This window comes from Choloepus didactylus, chromosome 2 (genome assembly GCF_015220235.1).
Source record: "Choloepus didactylus isolate mChoDid1 chromosome 2, mChoDid1.pri, whole genome shotgun sequence".
NCBI classification, from domain to species: Eukaryota; Metazoa; Chordata; class Mammalia; order Pilosa; family Megalonychidae; genus Choloepus; species Choloepus didactylus.
The window spans coordinates 159,570,433-159,595,595 of NC_051308.1; the positions used below are offsets into that span (position 1 = coordinate 159,570,433).

General features: G+C 36.5%; 1 protein-coding gene across 15 annotated transcripts in view; it reads left to right on the forward strand.

Moving 5' to 3' along the window:
• Positions 1 to 25,163, forward strand: part of TTLL7 (tubulin tyrosine ligase like 7) — a 197,490-nt gene that overhangs the window by 107,290 nt on the left and 65,037 nt on the right. For all 15 annotated transcript variants that reach the window (XR_005215330.1, XR_005215331.1, XM_037826780.1 and 12 more), the window contains 4 exons: positions 290 to 506; positions 3,961 to 4,125; positions 8,869 to 9,027; positions 13,708 to 13,802. Coding sequence is in view for 13 of the 15 variants with exons in the window: in XM_037826780.1 (XP_037682708.1) it covers positions 290 to 506; positions 3,961 to 4,125; positions 8,869 to 9,027; positions 13,708 to 13,802 (636 nt within the window). In the remaining 2 variants the exon portion in view is untranslated. The remainder of the gene's footprint in view (positions 1 to 289; positions 507 to 3,960; positions 4,126 to 8,868; positions 9,028 to 13,707; positions 13,803 to 25,163) is intronic.

The following is a 25,163-nucleotide window of genomic DNA, read 5'->3' on the forward strand; positions in this document are numbered from 1 at the left end:
AGGCCTTTGCAGAGTTGAGATGTGAGGTGTGTGGCCAAAGTAAGTTGAAAAGCCACAAAGCTCTCTTACCCAGATTCAGCTGTTTTTTCTTGATTAAGTGTTCCCCAGTTGTTGCAGGCTTTTACTTGCTTTCTGGAGTTCTGAAAAAGTTGATTCTGATATTGTTTTTGTGGAGGTACACACTTTTGGAGCTCCCTACTCTGCCATTTTCTCATTTGGTGTATTCTTTGCCTGTAAACATATTTGCTCTATACTATACTATCTTTTTTATTCTTTTCTTTAAATATAGGATTTCTTTGATAAGAAATGGTGACAAACTTCCATCTCAGGATCATTTGATTGTCCAGGAATACATTGAAAAACCTTTCCTAATGGAAGGTTACAAGTTTGATTTACGAATTTATATTCTGGTAACATCGTGTGATCCCCTAAAAATATTTCTGTACCATGATGGACTTGTGCGAATGGGAACAGAGAAGTATATACCTCCCAATGAGTCCAATTTGGTAAGTGATATCAGACACACTTTATGGTCTCATTGATTTGTTCAACATGTACTTTTTAAAAAATATGTTTCTCTTTTTTTTTTAACAGTTTTGTTCATGCACCCTGCAATCCATCCTAAGTGTTCAATCGGTGGCTTTTGTTATAATCATAGTTGTGCATTCACCACTAACATGTAGTTTTAAAGCACCCCTTATATATAAAGACTGTATGACTCACATTTCCTGGTCTCAGGTTTTTATTGTCAGGAAGAACTGTATTCTCAAACAAAACTGATAACTTAACAGGCAGCTTTGTGAAAATTAGAAAAAATAGTGTCTGCTACAGGGAGACTTAATTAGGAAAATGCTTTGAGCGCTATGAGCACAAGCCTGGATTTCAGAGCAGAGATCTTTATGCAGTGACCCTGTACAGAAATGACTGTCATAGAACTGAAACATGATATGACATTGAGGAAAATATGGAGTTTAATGTAGGGATAGATTGTGCTCAGATCCTTGTGGAGGAGGTGGCATTCGATCAGGCATCACATGATAGGTAGTGCTAAAGATGTAGGGATGTGGAAGAAAGTATGTGTAACAGAATAAGCAAAAGAATCAGGAAAATAAAATAATTAATTTTTATTAGAAGACAAATAGAAGTATAAAACCATAAATTGACCACATGCAAATTAGAGAACTAAATTAGCAATTTCGTTGTGCATCTTAACATCTATTAAATAGAGCTCTTTGTAGATATTTTTGCATTAAGATTTCTATTATGCATCCATAAAATTTATGCAAGTCATACCTATAGTTTTTTTTCTAGAGAAATTGTGGGTTTATAGAATAATCATACATAAAATACGGATTCCCATAAACCACCCCACCACCAACACCTTGCATTTGTATGGATATTTGTTACAATTGATGATAGCACATTTTTATAATCATAATATTAATTGAAGTCAGTAGTTTAATTTAGGGTTCACCGGTTAGCATAATTGTATAGATTTTTAAAAATTTGAATTTAGCATAGTTGTATAGATTTAAAAAAATTTTTTATTCTGCTATATATACAGTCTAAATTTTCTTTTAATCATATTCAGACATATATATTTCAGTGCTGTTCAGGAAAGCCAGCGTGTTTGGCTCGACATGCCTGTGCAACTCCAACTGGATCTACACCATAGGCATTTGGATATCCAGTTCGGGTCATAAGTTCAGAAGAGATATCTGAGCAAGAGGCATAATTTCGGACTTGTGGGTTCATAAATTATAATTAAAGTAGTTGGAGTGGGTAGGAATGGATTATATGTATCTAAGACAGATAGGAAGTGTTTTATAATATTATAAATGAGAAGACACAGTCATTTAGGTGATAAAGTAGTTTATTCTAATATGTTAAATTATGTGCATATAATTTACTTAAGTACACTGGATTAGGGGCATCATAATAGATTAAGAGTAAGGAAATGTGGGCTCTGAGTCTCACTGCCAGGTCCTCTTGAATCATTTTAGCTCCTAGCTTTAGTTTTCACATGCACGGGTGTTCTACATGAACGTCAGTGTACCTCATTTATCTCCAACATTTCTTGATTGAATTCCTAGATTAGGATATGAAAAAATAAAAAAGTGAAATACAAACATTTTATGTAAGGTGATATCACAATTGAAGTTAAATTTTGGGGAAAAAGCTAGAAAAAATAAACCAAAGTTCTCTTTTGTTGTTTTTGGATTGCAGAGTACTGTGTATTTTTTTCCTTCTTTCTGTTTTTTTTTTAAATTTCTAATCTTTTAAAATAATGAACATGCATTTTGTAACAAACTCATCATTTTCACCGTCTGCGTATTGTATTATATATTCATAGCTAGCTTTACTTTTCCTTATGGCAAATGGCCACCTGGCGGTGAACCATTTGAAGGGCATTTTTGTGAAACTGGAAGTGTGAATCCAACTTACAAAGATGATGTTTTAAGAAAAATGGAAAGTTCTATTTCTTGCCCACTTTTTCACAAGGATGGCTTATGACTACTACTGTTACTATTTGTTTTAGGAAGTTCTCGTCAGATGGAGAGCTCCTCAAAATATTATTTCCCAGCCCTCTTTTTTTTTTTTAATTAAAGAGAGATTTATATTTTGGAACCCACAAAATGTTCTGTTTGATTAATTTCCTTCTTTAACAAAAAATCAAGGACTTAAAATCAGACAAGCAGAAAGTTTATGCCCTTCTTTTAAGTATCACTTAATTTAAAGCTTTTTCTAAGTTTTGTCAGGGCAGGAGCTGTCTCTATCTCTTTCATCTTTGAATCTACAGTACCAGCACAAATTCCTGCACATAGTAGGTGCTCCTTAAATATTGCTTAGCAGGTGAAAGAATAAATTCTTACTGAGTGGTGGGCCCATGGGTTAATGTACAACATATAACAAAAGATCAGTTCTATGTATTTGCTTCAAAGATTTCAATACCTTAGATCAAAGTATCTACAGTGGAAGTAAAATATGATATGAATATAGTTGGTCATTAACAAATCAAAATTTTACTAATCATTTGCACGAAATATATATATATATATGTTCATTTTGATTCTACATTGCTATGTGAAGTAATCTTTGAGAGTAGGATCAATGAGGGTAGGAATTAAGGAGAGACTTGATGAATGTTTATGCTAGATTGATAAGGAGCTATTAGATGTGCTGAATTGACAAGTACGAGAAGTTTTAAATTTTGGACTTTTTTGGAAATTTATATGAGGAAAACAGTAGCAACAAATGTAAAAATATAAAAAGACTAAGACATAAGAACCACAATATAAAACACTAAAAATTTACTGTTAATCATTTAGACATCTGCACAACGTTGTGTGGTGTGTTCCATCTGCTGACTCTAAGTGTAGTGCGTTACCCGGCTAAATTGGCCTCTCAGTCAATATGGGAGGGCAGGTGTTGCTTCGTAGTGCTGTTTCTTGGTTTATGCTACTTATCCGATCTTTCATTTATTTTTACTTCTTTGAAAAGAGATCAAATAATCTCTCAGAAAATTCCTTGCCCAACACAAATTGGGATGAAACTGTAAGTAGCCAAAAATATTAAAAACAAATTAAAAAAAACAAAAAGAAACTTAGAGCATTTTTCTTGCTTCGCAATACAGAGCATCACATTTTAATTTAATTACTCTATATATTTTTGTTAATTTAATCTTTGTGGTAGATATATTTTGAATATATATTATATTCAACATACTTTGAATATATGTTATATATAAAAATTAATTCTGTAGATGATTAAATTCTCAATCCTTTTAAGAGAAATGTACCATTTCATTTAACTTGAAAGTTAGATAAATAACCATGAAATTGTCAATCTGAATTTTAGACTTTAAAATTATCTTTAGTCTTTGAATGCCTTATTTTCTGTGAAATCTCACAGTTCTAGAGTCTCACAGGTAATAACAACTTTGGTTTTTACTTGTTACAGACCCAGTTATACATGCATCTGACAAACTACTCTGTGAACAAGCATAATGAGCATTTTGAAAGGGATGAAACTGAAAACAAAGGCAGCAAACGTTCCATCAAATGGTTTACAGAATTCCTACAAGCAAATGAACATGATGTTGCTAAGTTTTGGAGTGATATTTCAGTAAGATTATACCATTCTGCAATTATAGCTACCTTTCCTCAGCATTAATTTAAAGGACCATCAGGGATGTCAAATAAGAACAGAATACATTACACTGGGCAGATGAAATGTGTTTTCATGAAGGAGGTGGAACTTGTAATAGATGAATAGGAAGTTTTACTGCCAGAGGTGGGGGGGAAGGAATTCCAGACAGAGGCAAAAGCATAAGTGAAAGCTTGGAGGTATGAGCCCCTTGATGAGTTGACCATTGGCATATATGGCCTTTATGGAAGAGTGGAGCTTAAGGATGAAAAAATATGTGGAGGCTGGTTTTAGAGCTAAAAAATAAAATTCGATTTGGTAATCAGTGGGATTCACTTAAGTTTTTGAGGCAAAAAAATAGTACATGCAGTGAGTACAAGATGAATTAGAGTGAAGACAAGGAAGAGGGTGCATTTGGGAGGCTCTTATAGTAATTTCATTGAGAGGAAGGGCCTGAATTGAATCACAGTGGGACCTATGAGCTTGTAGAACAGGTGACAATGAAGTAAACATTGGAATTAACTGAATGTCAAGGATGGGGGAGAAGTAGTATTCAGAAATCCCTCTGCAGTTTTAAGCAGGAATTATAGGGAGAATGGTGGTGGCATTATTTGAAATAGGGTAGGAAGGAATTTATTTTGAGAAGATTATCCATTTGTTTATTCATTCAATAAATGTTTTTTGAATCCCTAGAATACACCTGGTTCTGTGAATCTGAAGATGTTTAACCCATAGCTCTAGCCGTTAAAAAACTTAGAGCCGGGTAGGAAAATCCAGCACATAAATTGGTAATAAAATGCTATGTAGGAGGTGCAATAACAGAAACATGCATTGGATTCTGTGGGGGTGTAGAGGAAAATCAAATGTAGTAGTTTGTGGGGGAATAAGAATAGTAGGAGGACTTTCTGGAGGCACTGACACCTCAACTGAGTTTTTAAAAGTCCATAAAGCTATGGTGATGAATTTCACTTTAGACACATTGGATTTGAAATGCAGTCTCAGGTAGAAAAGTCATGCATGCAGTTAAAAGTGTAAATTTGAAATATATTTCAATTATGTATAATGAAAACCATGGCAATGGATGAAATTCCACGTGGTGAGGGTAATGAGAGTAAAGGAAGCAACTCTTAAGAAGATAACTTTGGTGAAGCAGATACTTTATTAATTCCAGCAGAGGGATTAAAATGGTATTTAAAGTCAGAGGAATGTGTATTAAAAACACAATATGGTTAGGCTGCACAATTTGATTCAGCTCATTTTTTGAGGTGAATAGTTTATAATTCAAATAAATCTGTCCTGGAAAATGGCCATCAAAGTTGAGTTAGTTGGGCTTCAGTCTGTCTCACTGAGAGAATCAATTAGAGAGAAAATTTAGCATCATTATATTATCCTTTTGTTGATTATTTTGTTTGGTCGATTTTTTTAATCTGATTGTCCTTATGTATCAGGCAAGTAAGAAGGAGTGAAGTGGTTTAGAGAGACGAAAGCAGGGTGTGCTGGGCACTGAGGTAATTTGAAGAGTATATGCAGGCTGAAGGGGGGAGGGAGTGGCTACTGCTCAGCACATATTGGTGCCGCATGGTGTTTTAGTCCTAGCATAGATCATTCTTCTAATTTGTCAATAGAAGTCATACATCTCCTGATTTATAAATGTTGGCAACTAATTCAAAATTTATGAAAATGTAAGGTCTGCACCAAAGATATTCATTAGCTTGATTTGATGAGATAGTCATCAATTTGTTAGCTTTCTATTACATCTTCACGAGAGACTAAAATCACCAAACTAGAAATTTGATTACAACAATGCTGTGTTTGTTTATCTATGTATTTATTTTACTAAGGCCAATTTTATGGAAATTCCAAAATATATTCTAATAATGATAGTTGACTGTCACAGGCAGTAAGAAGCATCAAAGTGGTAAAATTCACTATTTTTGGACACTAGCTCATTGATGGAAGGTCATACAAGATGAACCTGGATGGTTTAATGAATATATCTAGATCAGTGAGACCAAAATAGTTTCATATTCCCTCTGGCCACCTTTTGTTTCTTTACCAAATTTTCCCACTTCCATATTGGCTTGTTTCTAAGGGGATGTCTTTGTGAAAAGGTAGATCCTGTGGTCTGTTTTGGTGAGGAATGTATAGAAAGAATCAGAGAGAAATATAAGCATCATTATGTTTATATGCATTATTCTTAAGTGGTACTTTTCCCGCATAATTAAATTAGGAGAAGATATACAAGTAAGACTAATCCTAATAAGAGAGTATGGATGTTAACTTTTCTGTTTGAGCTCAAAGTATAATATTTAGATATGACCATTTTCTAAACATGGCCAATGTATGCCTATTAAGATCTGACTCATTTCATGATCTCTTGTATAAATGGGTAAATTTGTATTACTCTTGGCTGCATTAGGTATAGATACATAATCAATAAGCAACCAATTCATTAATGATCAAGAAATTTTTACATTTTCCAAGTACTTTTATTATGATTGTCATATCAAGCTCTCTGCATTTATGTAATTTTTTGAAAATTTGCTTTCTTTATTAAGAGTTGTGTATGCTTTATATAAATATCTATTTAAGGTGAATCAATGGGATAATGTAAAAAGATAATGACAGGAGAAAGTAGAGAAGGTAATTATGTAGTAAATTTTTACCTTAATGCCTCAGTTTACAAATTCCATGAATTTAAGACTTTTTCAATGACCTCTTTTTTGGGGGATAATTTCTCTAAAAAGGAATCATCTACATATGATTGTACTAACATTCGTCAGTACCCCCTATCAAGAATAGAGCTGTGTGCTTTCGGTCAAGAATGAATAAGAAAATCAGTAGAAAAACAGACCATGAATATTAAAAATAATTATAATCACTCATAAAACCATCTTTACTGAATATGTTTTATATACTTATGGTACAAATATAAAAATCATGTTTCAAAGTAATGGCACTATGATAAAAATTCTCAAAACATTAGTGGAATTTGTGTTTGGTTCTGTCTCTCTTGATTTTCACATATATTTACAATGTTGCCTTCATATTCTCGTGTTGTTTTCTATGTAGCAAAGGCAGATATGTCTTTGAGGTCTATTAGTTAATATTCATTTTTTCCCAGCCTGTCTTTTTTTATAGAGACAGATATTAGCCAAAGTTTTTATTTTCTTTTCCTACTCTCAAGTGGTTTCAGTCATACTTCCGAAGATTTATATAAAGTAGCTTTTTGTCTTTTTTCTTGACATACTATGGTGTTACCATGCATTTGTTCTTTTGAACAAAATTTTCTGATTACAACCTCTCCCAGCACTTCTGACACTTACCCCATATAAGATCTGGGCTGAAGTTCTGGGTAAACAGAGAAGTTACCGTCTCTCTTAGCTATTTTCGCCCATCAAATAAATTTTGCTACTTTCACCAGGAATTTGAATATCTGTGTTTGATCTGAATCGTGAGGTGGAATTTTACAGGAATTATAGAATAACAAACAGTAGTAGTAAAGTAGCTAACACTTGTGGAAGGTTTACTCTGTTCTAGACACTATGTTGAGAGTTTTACAGGAAATCTATTTTGTCCTTACTTCATTTTTTTTGTGGCAGATACTATTGCTATTCCTAGCTTACTTTTGGAAAAATGAGACTCACAAAGTTTAAAGCAACATGACCAAAGTTGCATGACCAGCAAGTAGCAAAGCCAGGAATCAACTCAGGAAGTCTGACTTTAGAGCCAAGTTCTTAACTGCCCTGCTAATTTGCCAGTACCGATAGATAGGCAGTTATAAAGGCAGTATATTCCAAGCAAAAACCAGTTAGACAGTTTTGCCACAACCTATAGCTTGTTCTTAAACTTCAGTAAACCAACTTTTCTTTATTAGAATCAGCAAATCATCCTGGTAGCATTAAGAATTTTCTCACAGAAAATGTTTTTAATTGGTTCTTTAATTGGCAGAACTTTCATCTCAGAAAAATCTTAAGAATTACAAACTGATTGTTGCACAAAGACAACTAAACCTCATAGATTCTGTCCTTGTAGCCCTTTAAGTCTTTGTCTAAGTGGAGGTTCTGTAATATTGTTTGTGAAATAATTTTCTCTCCTTGGAATGTTTTTTCCTTGTCGCTCCTTCCTATCTCACCCCCTTCTCTATTGTTACTGTGAAGGCTAGCATGTGTTCCTACCCTTACTTTATTTAACAAAGAGAAGCCACACTTATCAAGTTTTATTTTATTTATTTATTCACAAAAGTTTTTCGAGTATCTACTAAATGATAAGCACTATTGTAGGCGCGGGGAATGGAATCATAAATAAGACAGTCAAGGACCCTGATCTGAAAAAATAGGAAAATATCACTGGTTATATGCTGTGTATAGCATTAAATAGGGCGGTGCTGTAAGACATGATGGAGGTCAAGGAAGGCCTCTCTGAGTATCAAGGGGCCAGGCATGGGAATATCAGGGCAGAGCATTCCAGGAAGAGGAAACAGCTAGTGCAAAGGACCTAAGGCAGGAGAAAGCATCGCTCACCTGAGGAGCCCAAAGAAGGTGAATATGGCTGGAGCATAGTGGACAGGGGGAAGAATTGGCTGAAATGAAGTCAGAGCAGCAGGGGCTGGATGCCATAGAGTTTTGTAAACCTTGCCAGGAAGGTAGGTGTGTATCCACATGTGTAAATGAGATACAAAGCAATAAGACATTTCTCCCTCTTTTATTATACTCCTTATAGGAATTGGTGGTAAAGACTTTGATTGTAGCAGAGCCTCATGTCCTGCATGCATATCGAATGTGCAGACCTGGTCAACCTCCAGGAAGTGAAAGCGTCTGCTTTGAGGTCCTGGGATTTGATATTTTGTTGGATAGAAAATTAAAGCCATGGCTTCTGGAGGTAAGGCATTCTTTAAGAAGAAAGAAGTTACCACTGCCATGTATTAAATCAATTTTTAAAATGCCCTATGCATTTAATAAAATTGGGTACTTGGCACAGTTGTCTCATTAACTGAGCAGAATGATGCCTGAATGGAAGGGTGAGAAGGAAACTTCAAGGAATAGAATGGTTCCAAGAATGAATCAATGTTATGTTTGATGTTGCTTTACCCAAATAAGTACTTTGCATATTTTTAGGCTAAATTCTCATCTGCTTTTACTGATTTGAAGTCTACTTGATGTGTTATTTTGTCAACCTCAGTTTTTACCGCTTTGATTTCTGGATATTGTCTTTCCTTTGTCTGGGTGCCTGGACTTCAGGACCAGAGTTCCTGCTCCCCCCTGTAAGTCTTCTCTTAAACATCTCTATGAGGACAGAGTCTCCAATTCGTTCATTCATCCAGGAGGCCTAAAATCTCTTTTAAGGCCCTACTATATGCCTCAAGCTCTTCCTGTATCCAGACTGTCAACTCTGTCTTTTGGCTTGCTGCTGACCCCTGGCATGGTCAGAGTTGTCATTATTTTTCTTTGATTATGAAAGGTCACTTAAGAACATTTAGAAAATACGGAATAATATAAAGGAGAAAATAAAGATCACCTCTGTTTAGGATTTTTGTATCTTTCTTGCAAGTCGTATTTATATTTATATTATATCCAGAAGACAGCAGTACCCCATTCAGCAGTTCCCTCTCAACTCTCTCATCTGCAGTTACAGAGCTTTTGCATAGCCAATAAAATACTTTGTTTAAGAAACTTTATTAGGAAAATAGCATGCATCTAAACACTTAGTATTTACTGGATTAGCTACATTTCAAGGACTATTTTGCTACAGGAGAGATAGTCAAAAGCTGCCTTTCACTTGAAACTGTTTTTCTCTCTCTCTCTCTCTCTCTTTTTTTTGCTAGTGATTTAGTAATTAGAAGTTACATCTCTAATATCAAGGTGCATGAGCAATCCGAATGAATGATAGGTGAGGGCAAGATATCAAAATACATTTTTTTAGAAAATAATGTTTTTCCATCTTGAGGGTCAACTGTTTTTTGCATGTGTGTTCAATCTACTGTGAACAAATAATACGTTATATTTTCAAGCATGTACAATTGTTCAAATTCTCCTCCTGCCTGGGTCCTAAAAATAGATTAATGAGAGGAATTTTGTTATCCCTTTGCTTCCTCCAGTGCTTGGATATAAAAGCGCTTGACTATGCACTGTAGACCCTTCAACTTACTAAGGCCCGACATTTACTACTGTTGGTAGTTGACTTTTCCTCTTCACAGCTGTGTTTTCCTCTACCTATGCTATTTATCTTTTATCCTTGATGGAGTGGGGAAGAAGTAATAGCACATGCGTGAGGTGGAACTGAAGGTTAGATATTATAGTTGATTGTTTATTGAAAGCATTTGCCTAAGTAGAACTTTTCATTAGCTTGGTAAATCAGACTTGTCTCAGTCATTGAATTCTGCATTTTTTCTAAAGGCTCAAAATACCATTGTATTAAAAAACTCCGCAATAACCAACAGCTAAATACCATTGTTTGCATTAATGTATCTTAATTCTCTATTCATTCCTTCATAATTTCCAGATCAATGGGAATCATTAAAAAACCTCCACAATAACTAACAACTGTGGGTAATTATTATATTATTAATAATATTTATTATATTAAAACAGTCAAAATAATCTTATTTAGATCTTGCTTCTTTGTATTTTGCGTCCAGCTAAAATTGTAGTGCTTCTATGTTGTAAAATACCTTTTGGCGCCATCAAGTGGCATATGGTAGAAGGTGCGTCTGAAAATGTGATCTCTTTTAGTTAACTAGAATAATTGCAGGTAGTGATTAGTAGTGGCAAAATTGAAGACAATTTCAAGCCCTCAAAAACATTTTTAGGGAAAAAAGGTGGCAATTGAATGCAGTATGAAGATACTGCCAATACTTTAAGAACTTAAGCTAATTCAACAAGGCCCTGTTTAGTTACAGTCATTGTGTTAGGTGGTGGGGATAAAAGAAGAATAAGATGCAATACCTGTCCTGGAGGAGGCAACAATCTAGTGGGGACTCAGATGTGTGTTTTGTGGTAATAGTTATAAGTTTCAGTAGGGACACAGGGAAATAGCACAAACAGTGCAATTAACTCTGTGTGCATGTGTGCATTTTGGAGTTTAAAAAATCTTTGCGAAAGAGAGAACACCTGAGCAGGGTTTTTAAGGCTGCAGAAGGTAGGATAGTATCTGGGGGTGGGTACAGATAGGGTGGAGTGGAGTGAAGCCACTAGACAGCGGGAATAGCACTAATTTAGGGGCACAGTAGGTATTCTATTGATATGTCCATGAAATGAGTGGCTTTTGGTAATTAAAACTATTGTTTGGACAGTTAATAGAAAGCATTTGGTAATTTAATTTACTTTCTAATAATTTTCATTTTTGTTTCAAATGCATTTATAAACTGCCTCATTTTAAGAAAGAGATCTGCTGGGTTTTTTCTCTTTTAGAATTGGAATAGGAAATGAAAACCAAAGAAACTTTTAACATTACAGAGCAACATTTTGACTGTGTGGAACTCTAATTTTCAGAGCTTCTGTGAGCTATTTCTGGTTCTCCTTTTAATTTTTTTCTGTCCTTTTTTCATAAAACTCCCAACACACACACACACAGACACACACATACACAACCCAATCTGAATGTTTATCTAAATTGAAAAAACAGATTTTCTACATTTCCACATGTTAATTTATGTTGTTTGTATACACTTATTTGTAGACCAATTTCTTTTATATTATAATAGAAGGAGGAATCTGAGACAGGTAAGAAGAAAGAAATCTGAGGTTGTGTTTTACCAAGAACTTTCTACATAGTCCTGGAGGATGGATATGCCTGACAGAATTTCTGGCTGCAATTTTGGAATGCAATACCGAAGGAATTCTATAACACTAGATAACATTTCAAAGAACCAGTTAGTTATCAGTTACTAAATGTCTGGTTTATTTTATAATCCTATCAAAAGTAGTAGCAGAACTATCACTAATTGTATTAAAAATTCCAGAAATTTAAATCAGTATGGAATGGTTGGAACTTTTTTCATGTAAAATAAATCACTTACCCTTTCTCTGCTCTTGTAAAAGAAATGCTTAAAGCTTTGAAGTAGCAGATTAATTAACTCCTTTTCTCAAATTTACCTGGAATAAATGGATGTTCCTGCAATTGCTGGGTCATCCCAGCCCCTTGAAACCTCAACACAAGGATAGAAATATGTCCATCACCTTCTAAATTAGAAATCAACAAAGGAGTCAAAATGTAGTATGCTATACCTCTATAAAAGGAGTACCTTCCATCCATCAAAATGGTGGCAAGAAAGATTTTCATGATACATTGTTAAGAGAAGAAGTTTGTTTATAAAATAGCAAGGTTTATAAAATTAATTTTATAAATATGTGTGCACAGAAAATATCTGGAATACTATTTACCAAATGGTAAACAATACATTGAGTAGTTGAGATTATAGATGATTTTTTTGATGCTTTATCTTGCTTCTGTTTGCTAATTTTTTCTGCAGTGAACTTGTGCCACATTTCCAGTTAGCGGAATTTGTATTCCTGAATGATTTCTAGAGTAAAACCTGGTATTTCCTTCAGCTGCCAATTGTAGAATCCATACTCTTGTGGTAATGGATTTGTATAATAAGAGCCCCTCTTTATGATGAGTAGCACACACTCTTTGAGATACTCTGTGGGGTTAGTTGATGGCCACGAAGCTAAGCTGAAGTATTGAGCTCATTAGCAGTGTTCTCCCAACTCAGTTAATCATTTTAAGTTCTTTTCTTAACAAGCACCTATTCCAGTTACATTTTCTTAACAACAACAAAGATAAAAACAAAAACTCCAGCTCTTGAGTGGTAGCATAGTACATAATCGATTTTGGGGTATATACAGTTACTTCTTATTTTTCATCTTGAACTCCTGGGATTGATGTCAGAAAGCAGAATAGCCACAATTGGCTCATTTATTCCTATGAGTCCTTATATAGTTAGAAAATCTCATCGAGGTTGGTCCTCAGTTACCCTTAAGGATACTTTCTGAGTAACACAGTCATTGTTTTTGGAAGTGAAAATTGATGTATTATTGTTTTGAGCCAGGTAGAAAGAAACAAAATTTCCTTTTTAGGCATCAATAGATGAATTCATCACAAAGATCTGAAGCAGTGAAAGGAGGACACTGATTGTTTCTATATGCTATGTACATGCTGATAAGTATTGCTCTAATAGGTAACATGAATATCATTTGTTACTTCTGTTCTTCCAGCCTTTTTATCAGGATGAGTTATTTTTAATTTCCCTAAACTTAAAACCTAGAGAGCATTGGGTAATGGGTTGGAGATAGGGGAGGGGACAGAGGGCAGATAATGCTGACAGTGAAGATCTTGAGCTAAGGCAACAGGGGGAGGGGGGAGTGCCAACAATCTAGTCTGCGTCCTGATGCTGGTGGGGAAGGGAGGTCTGGCAATGGTACCTGGACCATGTACCATGGAAAGCTTTGAGATTTATTGTATAGTACTAGTACAGGTTGAGGATCCCACATTAGATAATCAAATATGCAATGAATATTGACCTTTCAACATTTGGGTACTCTCATTGTTTGTAATTTTCAGATTAATCGAGCCCCAAGCTTTGGAACTGATCAGAAAATAGACTATGATGTTAAAAGGGGAGTGCTGCTAAATGCACTGAAGCTACTAAACATCAGGTAAAGTATTTCCTCCATCTTTTGGAATTTTTTTTCCTGTATTTGTCAAGAAGAATCGTTTGTACATAAAATTTGTTTTTATTTTTGTGTTTTGAAGGAATTGATTGATCCAATTATTTAAAACCATTTAGTTTTTTAAAATATCTTTTCCCTCCTCTCCTTTTTAATATGCTTTCCTGCTCCCCATATAGTGCTCTCTAATTATAGTAGATATGGTTAAATTACAGTGTTGGTATCGTTATTTAATAGAGTAAGAGGTTGAATTGGAGAATACCTTAGGAGACCCGATTATCTTCCTCATTTTATGCATGAAGAAACTTAAACACAGAGAAGTCATTCTGGAGACAAAAATCTCAGACATGGTTTTCCTACCTGTTATTCTAGCGAACTTCCCACTATGTCATGTTGCCTATGTGAATAAACGAGACGCTGTTGTTAAGTGAGGGCTGCCTTTCCATTCAAAAGGATAGACAAAATGGGAAGTAAAATTTGAGAGAAGTCTTAGTTGGTATGAGGGGTAGTTGCAGTTGCATAATCATGGATTGCAAATATTTTAAATGCTGTTATATGCCAAAAGCTTTTGGCTCATTATGAAAGAAATGTGCTAGGACTTTAACTGAACTGCTTCATGAAGTAGTATGTTGTCTGCCATTATAATTGTTCAAGCAGAGTTTAGGGTTTTGGATTAAAGGATCTCTGGGGTCATTTATGTTCAGTGATTTTATAATTTTTATTTATTTTAGTTGTGATTTTGAGATCTGTAGAAGAGTTATAGGATGTTTCCTATAAATTATAAATTATTTGTTTATTTTAAACATTTCTGAGCACTTAGCAGGTGTCTGAGAAGTAGCTTTATGTAGAAAGTGTTATTCAAGAAGGAGATGGACATATAAACTTGTTCAGAAGTTTTTGTATGGCTCCTTCTTTTGCCTGACCAAAGACAGACTTGGCTAAAATTGTACTTACATTTCAATTATCCTAAAAGAAATGAGTAGAAAGCAAAAAGATGTAAAATGGGATTTTTTGCTTATTATAAGTATTTTGGGAGGTTATTTAAGCAATATGCCCCCCAAAAAACATTTGCTGTTAATTGCTCAAATGGCCTTGGTGTTTAGTCTTTTTTTTTTTTCAGGGAGGGCATGAGTTATGTCTTGTGACTTTGTCAATGGTAGGACCAGTTTGGGATATTATCTATGGGTGTTTTTGGTCTTAAAATGACGTATATGTGATTTAAACAGTCAGAAATTTCTAGACCTAAAACTAATCGAGAATTGGAATTGTCTTTGTTATTTATCTTAGTATTGTCACACAGAGAATTTAGCACGATTCTTAACATTTAGAGTATATGCTAATAAGGCTTATGTTGCTAAAGTGCCTTTTCTCCCCAACCAGATGGAGAGCTCCACGGGTATATGTGTTAGACTTTATTTCACCATGGATAGGTCCCTGATTGGCACTGCATAGGAACATAAGCAGAAACTAAGAACACTAGGAAAATTCTTGGCTATTTATTAAATATTACAAGTTTTATTTACATATGGGCTGTTTTAATTTTGGGAATAATAAATAGTACTATGATTCCAGACATTCCCTATTTACATCCATTATAGTCAGACTATTGTAGTGGTCTTTTCTTTCCATTATGTTATCTTTCTGCTCAAGCATGTATTTTTTTTCCATTATTTCTTTCTGCTCAAGCACGTAAATGGATTTTTATTGCCAGTGCTGAAAGAAGTCTAAACTCCTTTCATAATACAACATTATCTATCCCATTTTGTTCCCCATTTCTCTCCAGCTCAAACTGTTTTAGTTAGGCTGATTGTCTTATTTTTCCCACACTGCTTGCTTTCTCTCACTGATGACTTATGCCTTTTCTAGCTTTAATACCTTTCCTTTCTGTGCACAACTCAAATCCCATCTGTTATCATGAAGTCTTCCCTTTTAGCCCACATTAATCTTTCCCTTCTTTGTGTACTAAGAGGGATAGTACATGGTTTATCATTTTGTTTACTCTCTTATGCTCTGTGCTGTTTTACCTGGGCATGACTGATTTTTCTTTTAATTTGGTCTTAATCCCCTTGAAGTCAAGGAGTATATACTTTTGTATTCCTCACAGTTCTTAGCATAATGCTTTGCTATGTATGGACCCCATCTATACCCTAAAGTTCATTTTGCAAACATGCTTTTAGTCTCAGGGAAATCTGGAGGAGTATTCCATCACAACCACTGGGAATTGAGAAGCTCATATTGAGGAAGTCAGTGTATATCCCTTTGTATTTAGACGGTACAATGCAATTTGAGTTTACATTCAAATAATTACCTGAAACATCGTGCTTGAGGTTTTCAGGGACCAGACAGGGTAAAAGGGGCAATATGAAGAACACACAAAAGTTCTTTTCAGTAATAAAAGGAACATCCAATCTTGTGTTGTGGCAGTATTACTGGGTTGATAAGTAGAGTCTTCTCCTGTAAATATTCTATTAGAATCATTAAAATAGAGTCTAGAAAAGAGATTCACAGTCCCATGAGTCCATGGGTCTGAAATACTTTTAATTAGATTAGATTAGATTTAATTTAATTTATTTCATTTACTGGCACTTACTTAGAACTAATTCATGGGCTAGAGGTATATGGTATTAGTAGCTTTTAATACTTTACTTTGCTGGCTTTCTCTGACACTGTGCTCTGGCTTCACTTACCTTTGAGCATTCCTCAGTCTTTATGATTTCACTCACTTTCTGCTCCCTGGTTGTCAGTTTTTCACTGTGTTCTTGCCTCATCCCTTGTTTCTTTCTTGTCAATCTCACTCACTTTTGTGGCATCATTCATGAGTCTGAACCACAGTCCCTGATCTACACCCGTATACAGTGAGGTATAGATAAGGATGCCTGTCTTCAAGTCTGACCTGCTCTGGAACTCCTGCATCTACAGTTGTCTGCTCACCATGGACACTGGATGCTTTTGTTCTAGTCATTCTCAATAAACATGTAGTAATTGAGTGAGTAAGTAAATGAATGAAAGAATGAATATTGCCAGGTTTAATATGACCAAAGCTGAATTATTGTCTTCTTCAAAACAACTTCTTGCTGGCTGTCTCCTTTTATTCTGCTAAGGGTATCAAATACCTCCAACCCACAAAGGCTAAATCTAATTATTTGTGTATGTTTAACTGACATTCCTAGAAGAGCCTGTTCTATGCTGGAGACACAAAAATGAATAAAATTTCCTCTCTTTAATAGTTCAGTTATTAAAAGGGAAACATACGTGCTCAAAGACAAGGACAATACAATATTTTAATCACCTAAATCTAGTCTTCTAGCTTTCTTTGCTATGCTAGTTAATGGCATGACCATCCACATAAAAATCCAGACTAGAGCACTGGGAATTATCCTAAACTCCTTCCTTTATTATAAGTCATCTGAATCCATCAAATTTATGACCATCTCTTAATTTCTTATTCTCCTCTCTAAATTAAAGTACTTCTCTCTCTCCAGGACTATTTTATTGGTTTCCTCCCTGCTTCCAGTACTAACTACCCTATTTTGCAGCTTCCACCTTGTTGCTTTACAAATCAATCAACAGATATTAATTCACTATCCCCTAGTACTGTTATGGGTACTGGGAATTCAAGGTCTGCTATGATGCCTATGTTTCTGGCTTGGATAACTTGTTTGGTAATGTGTTTTTCATTGAGATAATGAATATAGGGAAGAAACAGGCTGGAGGAGTGATGGGGAACAGTATAAATAGATACAGAATAAATTCAGTATTGGACATGCTAATTTTGAGGTGCTTTGACACACATGGGTAGAATTGTTAAAGGGGAAATTTGATATACAAGTCCCCAGGAGATGGAGATACCTATTTGACTGGCATCTGTGTATTGATTGCAGTTGAATCTAATGGCTGAGATCATACGGGTAGAGTGTATATATTGAGAAGTTAAAGAGGGACGAGGGCAGAGCCCTGAGGGATACAGTGTTTGAAGAGAGATTTAAACTAATATTCCTATCATGTTGTTTCCACACTATCAAATAGAGCTTAAACTCCTTTACATTGCATACTGGTATTTTTTTATTTTTTATTTTTTTGTCTCTTATTGTATACAAGGCACTTCCTTGATCTGGTCTTTGTGTATCTCTCCAGCCCTATCACCTGTAGTTCCTGTCTTTTCTCTGCCTTAGAATTGATTTTTCCAAGAACTCTTGTGTGGTGCTGTTTCACATCTCTGTGGCTTTGTATGTGCTCTGATTTAAATGTTCTTTCACCTTTTGTCCTTGCAGTGAGTGTCTATTCATTCGTAAATACCTAGCTTAAGCTTGAGTGTTTGAAGCCTTTGCTGAGGAAAAGTGCTTTACTTCTTCCCTTGTGCCACTGCTGTAGATGCTATCACTTTTTAAGTAGTATCCATGTACCCTATGTAACTGTTTACATGCTTCCCCCACCCCTTTAGGATATTAGCTCCTTTATGGCAATGACCCTGTCTTTCCATCTTGTACCCCATATCTAGAACTAACCTATAGAGGGTGCTAAATAAAATTTGGATTGGATGACAAAGATGGAAGGAAGACATTCCATTCCAAGGTAACTAGTTGTAGGAAGATAAGAAAGAGAGAGACAAAGCAAAGCATGTTCATAGAACTTGTAGTGGTTCTATATTACAGGAGCATAGAGCGTATGAGACAAGTGGTTAGAGAAATCCCTTGAATGGAATTGCATCACAAGATAATGAGGTATATGTCAAAAGAAACGAAGTCATTAATATAATCAAAGCTGCAGGTTTATTGAAAGAGAAACTGTTCTCACAGGGAGATCTTAAATTGGGGAAGTCAGAGCAAGAATCTTAATTGTTGTTTGGTCACAGCTGCTTTTCAAGTGGGAAGTTAAAATGGTTGGTTGATATTTAAGTTTCTTTTTACATAGGAGGGTCTTACACAATGGAAAACAGATATATGTTGGCTGGTATGATATACTTGGCCATTTCTGATAGGCTGTCTCTACGGGACTGAAACTGGCTTATTACTAAGTGTCCAAGTGTTGCTCAAACTGCACCATATTGGGAATGTTATATTTTCTCAGAAGGTCCTGTCCCTGTGGATTTTTTGAAAGTCCCTATTTCTTGGAAAGGGGTCACTCCCATCAGTGCTGAAAGCAGTTAGCCATTTTATTTAAAACATGGAAAGGTCTGGAGACAGTGGTAAACAAAACTTCTTTGGTCAGTGTTTGGATACAGTCGAATGAAGAAATGCTGATTAAAACTAGAAATGAAGTATCTGGGAATAAATTTAACCAAGGATGCAAAAGACTTGTATACTAAAAACTACAAAACATTGCTAAAAGAAATTAAAGAAGACCTAAATAAATGGCAAGACATACCATGTTCATGGATTGGAAGAATCAGTATTGTTAATATGTCGATATTATCCAAGAAATTAAAAAAATTCAATGCAATCCTATGCTAGTTTGGATATATTATGTCCCGCCAAAAGCCATAGTCTTTGATGCAATCTTTTGGGGGCAGATGTATTAGTGTTGATTAGATTGGAATCCTTTGAGTGTTTCCATGGAGATATGACTCAATCAACTGTGGGCGAGACCTTTGATTGGATAATTTCCATGAGGGTGTTACCCTGCTGTATTAGTTAGGGTTCTCTAGTGAAACAGAATCAATGAGAGATATCTATGAATATAAAATTTATAAAAGTGACTCACACAACTGTGGGTATGCACAAGTCCAAATTCCATAGGGCAGTCAGCAAACTGGCAACTCCAATGAAGATGTTCGATGAACTCCTCAGGAAATGAACTGGCAACTTCGACAAACTCCTCAGGAAATGAACTGGGATCTTTGACGAGCGTGTTCAATGAACTCCTCAGGAAATGCTTCTCTGGGCAGCCAAAGAAGAAGTGAAGGTCCTCTATCTGTCTTGCTTAAAAGTCTTCAACTGATTGATTGGATTAAACCCAGCCAACTGCGTTCTCTCATTGTGGAAGACATGCCCTTCATTAAGTCATCAGTCACAGTTGCAGACAATTGACTGATGGTTTAATAAACAAGCCTGTTGGTTTATTAACCAGCCACAAATGTCCTTGCAGCAATGGTTAGGCCAGTGCTTGCCTGACCAGACAGCTGGGTAACATCACCTGGCCAAGTTGACACATCAACCTAACCATCACAGTCTACCCCTTGTCAACTTGGCAGTTATACACATCACCTAAAGCCATACTTTATCTCTAAGTAGAGAACAATAACAGACATACATTTCGCCTAACAATACTCTGCTGTGCAGCATACATCTGGAAACGCACTAAATCTCTCCAGAATAGGGTGCAAGTCCTTGGGTGACATTAACTCTTAAAATTGATTTCCTTTAGCTTAAATATAGCAAAATGAACAGTACAGCTTATGCCATATGACAAGGGGATAAGACAGAGAAGAAAGCGAAGATATTTGCTTTAAGACAAATACAAATATACTCATAACAAAATAAGGAAAAAATATTCATGCCATCATAGTCCTCATTTCTGTAACTGGTCACGTGGCTGTAGTTCATATTTATCACTACCTTCCTCCACTATCCATTCCAGGTTCCTTTTACCCTCAGCAAGCACTTCAGCTGGCCGTGGTTCTTTGCCTGGTGGGGTGACCCAAACCTTCATTCCTGAAGTTTCTTGGCCATTGGTAGTCCTGCCTGGATTGGGTTGTTGCAGTTTTCCATTGAATTTAATCACAGGGCATGGTAGTACTAATAGATGCCCTAGGGGATCTCCTATATTCCAGGAAAACTCTTCTTTACTTCCATTGTATAGTTGCAGTGCTGTTTTCCCTTGATAGTCAGGATCAATCACCCCAACCAGTACAGTAATCCCCTTCCTTGCCTGTTGATTCAGAGGCATAAGAAGCCCAAAGTGGCCAGGTGGCAGTCTTAACTTCCAGTTCAATGGGATTATTGTATTCCCTGGTGGAAGCACACCTCCTTTTGGAACAAAAACTTGTAGACCAGCAGAGCTTAGGCTTGCCGGGACAGGAAGCAAAAATTTACCTAGTGGATCACTAGGAGTGATAGTGAGTGGCGCCACTCCTGTTTCCACCCCTTGATTCCTGGACCCATGAATCCTGGCTATGGGAGAAACAGCACCATAGAGTGGACACTGATTCAGAGCACACACAGCCTCCTGGAGAACACTGCCCCAGCCCTGCAAGGTATTGTCACCTAGTTGGCTCCATAATTGAGTCTTCAACAGGCCATTTCACTGCTCTGTCAACCCAGCTGCCTCTGGATGATGGGGAACATGGTTAAGACCAAAGAATTCCATGAGCATGTGCCCATTCCCTCACTTCATTTGCTGTGAAGTGGGTTCCTTGGTCAGAAGCAATGCTATGTGGGATACCATGACAGTGGATAAGGCATTCTGTAAGTCCATGGATGGTAGTTTTGGCAGAAGCATGTCATGCAGGGAAGGCAAACTCATATTCAGAGTGTGTGTCTATTCCAGTAAGAAGAAATCACTGCCCCTTCCATGATGGAAGTGGTCCAATGTAATCAACCTGCCACCAGGTAGCAGGCTGATCATCTCGGGGAATGGTGCCATATCGGGGACTGAGTGTGAGTCTCTCCTGCTGGCAGATTGGACACTCAGCAGTGGCTGAGGCCAGGTCAGCCTTGGTGAGTGGAAGTCCATGTTGCTGAGCTCATGCATAACCTCCATCCCTACCACCATGACCACTTTGTTCATGGAAGGGGCAGCAGGGTGGGTGATAATTGGATCACTGGAATTGTATAAAGGAGATCACAGACAGAAGAACCTCAGAGCAACTGAGAGTGACATTTTTAAGAGGAGCTGCAGCTAAGAGAGGACAAAATGCTTCAAGAGCAACATTTTTGAGAACAACATTTTGAAATGCAACCTGGGAGCAAGCGGACACCAGCCACGTGCCTTCTGAGCTAACAGAGGTTTTCCGGATGCCAGTGGCCATCCTTCAGTGAAGGTACCGTATTGTGTATGCCTACCTAGGAAACTTCATGGCCTTAAGACTGTAACTTGGTAACAAAATAAACCCACTTTATAAAAACCAATCCATTTCTGGTATTTTGCATGATGGCAGCAAGAGCAAACTAGAACAAATCCCTATCAAAATTCTAGCAGTTTTTTGTGCAGAAATGTGAAAACAGATCCTTAAATTCATATGGAACTGCCAGGAGCCCTGAATAGTCAAAACAATCTTGAAAAAGTAGAACAAGGCTGGAGAATTCACACATCCTGATTTCAAATTGTACTACAAAGAAACAGTAGTCAAAACAGTATGGTATGAGGACAAAGATAGATAAACAGATCAGTGGAATAGAACTGAAAATCTAGAAACAGACCCACCATCTATAGCCAATTGATTTTTTTTCCCTTATTAGAGAAGTTTACAGGACAATCATGCATAAAATCCAGGATTCCTATATACCACCCTATTATTAATACCTTGCATTGGTGTGGAACATTTGTTACAATTGATGATAGCACATTTTTATAATTGTGCTATTGTAGTCCATGCTGTTTGTGTAAGCGTAGTTCTATGAATTTTTTTTTTAAAATTTTTTGTTAACATATACGCAATCTAACATTTCCCCTTTTAAACACATTCGGATATATATTTCAGTGTTATTAATTGTATTTACAATGTTGTACTATCATCACCACCATCCACTACCAAAAACATTTCCATCATTCCAAATAGGAACCCTGTACATTTGAAGCCTTAACTTCCCAATCCCTGTCTCCACCCCATCCCCTGGTAACCTATATCCTAGATTCTGACTCTGTGAGTTTGCTTATTTTAATTATCTCAAATCAGTGGTATCATACAGTATCTGTCCTTTCCTGTCTGGCTTATTTCCTTTAAACCCAAATGGTTACCTGTACTGCAGATCTTTATTTCTTTATGCTGCTTTGAACCACTATGTAGTGTTCTTTCATTTCAGTCTGAAGAACTCCCTTTTGCATTGCTTGTAGGGCAGGTTTAGTGGTGACAAATATCCTCAGCCTCTGTTTATCTGGGAATGTCTTAATCTCTCCCTCAATTTTTTTTTTTTTTTTGAAAGAATGTCTCACCAGTTATAAAGTTCTTGGTTAGCAATTACTTTCTTTCAGCATTATATTTCAATCCACTTCCTTCTTGCTTTCATGGTTTCTGATGAGAAATTGGCACTGAATCTAATTGGGACTCCTTTGTACATAACATGTCGCTTTTCTGTTGCAGCCTTCAGAATTCTCTCCTTGTCCTTGGCATTTGTTAGTGTGATCAGTATGTGATGGGGTATATTTTTCTTCCTGTTTTTCTTGTTTGGTATTCTCTGGGCTTCTTTGATGTACATTTTCATGTCTTTTGCTAAGTTTGGGGAATTCTCTTTCAGTATTTCTTTGACTATTCCTTCTGCCCCTTTGTCTCTGTCATCTTCTGGGACTCCCATAATGTGTATATTGGTACATTTGATGGTGTACCAGAGGTGTCTTAGGCTATTTTCACTTTTAATATTTCTTTTTTCTTTCTGCTCCTTGGCGTGATTCATTTCAATTGTCTTGTCTTCAATTTCACTGATTCTTTATGCCAGCTCCAATCTGCTCTTGAAACTCTTCTGGGCAGTTTTCATTTCTCTTATTGTGGTCTTCAACTCCAGTAGTTCCTTTTGGTTCCCTTTTAAAATTTCCGTCTCTTTACTAAGATTCTCATATTGCTCATTCCTTGTTTTACTGATATCCTTTAGTTCTTTCTCGTATTTTCCTTCATCCTGTTGACATTTTTAAGACAATTTTTTTACAGCTTTTTTGGGTATGTCCACATTCTGATTGTCTTTGTTGGAGTTTTCTGGATTTTTATCCTCTTCCTTCGGATGGGTCATCATTTCCTGTTTTGTCTCATTTTCTTTTATTGCACACTGTACATTTTAATGTTAAAATGTTAACTAGTGGATTTATTCCCTGAGATATCTGTTTCTTGATTTTGTAACCAACTGATGAGAAGACAGAGATTTTCTTGAGCTTCTGCCTTCCTATCAGGAAGGTCTACCCAAGGTGAATGCAGTGTGCAGGATTTTCCCTGTCTTTTCTGGGCTTGTGTCTTGTTCTGGGCTTTTGCTTGTTTGTCGTTATGGAGTTCCCTGTTTACAGGGGTTTGGTTGTTCCTTATGTTTCCCAGAAGACAGACCTTCTCCCCTGGGTGTTTGAAGCCCACAAGCTTTTTCCCCAGATTATCCACCTGCATTGTTTCTTACGTTCCTTTTGTTGTCTCAAGCTCCTTTTACCAGGAGGGCAAATTCTGGGAGGAGGGTTATGATTGAGAGGACTTTTCCAAGTCAGTCTTTCCCAGCCAAAACAGGGCCAGGGACCCATGTAGGGGCACAGACTGGCTCAAGTGCCCTGGGGATAGAATCAGGAAGGGTGTCAAGAGCATCTTCCATGGCTCCCCAGAGCTGAGCTTCTTGGCTTGCCCAGCAAATGGAGCCCTTCAACTAACTGTTCCCCGTAACCCTGAGAAAGCACAGTGTCTTTAAATTTCCTCTGCAGTGGCTTTTTTCTAGGAAGGGATGAAACAATGGCTGTTGCTGCCTTTGTCTTGGGTGTGGGGGGTGAGAGTGGGAACGATGGCTGCCCTCAGAGCCAGGACCCCAGAGATCCAAAGTTGCCAATCAAAAGCCATGATTGGTGATTGTGCCCACCCCTGGTTTTGGGGAAGAGGATTTTTATGTCGTTTTCTGTCACCAGCAAGCTAGCCAGGGGCTGGACTCCATGGTAGCCTGCTCAGAGTGTGGGGAATTTGCACCAGTAGCCACTGCACAGAGAGACCAATTTACTGTTCTTTACTGTAATTTATCTTCCTCCACTGTTCCTTGAATACTGTACAGTGCTCTTCTGGCCTCTGGAGTTTCAAACTAGTTGTTTTAGACAGTTCTTCCCTGTTTAATAGCTGTTTGGTTAGAAGGACTGAGTCCAGAGGTCCCTACTCCACCATCTTCCCACAATCCTCTTCCACCAATTGATTTTTGAGAAGGATACTAAGTACATGCAGTGAGGAAAGGATAATCTCTTCAACAAGTAGTGTGGGTAAAACTAGATAGCCACATGCAGAAGAATGACGTTAGATCTCTGCTTCATACCACGTGATGGTTTGAAGCTTTATGTACCAAAGATGATGATCTTAAATTTAATCCATTCTTGTGGATGTGGATCCATTATAAGTAGGATCTTTTGGTGAGTAGGATCTTAAAATGAAATGTGACCCACCTCATTCAGGGTGGGTCTTAATATTATTACTGGGTTCCTTTATAAGAGGATAAAAGGCAAAGAGAAGACACAGAAAAAAAGCATGTTATG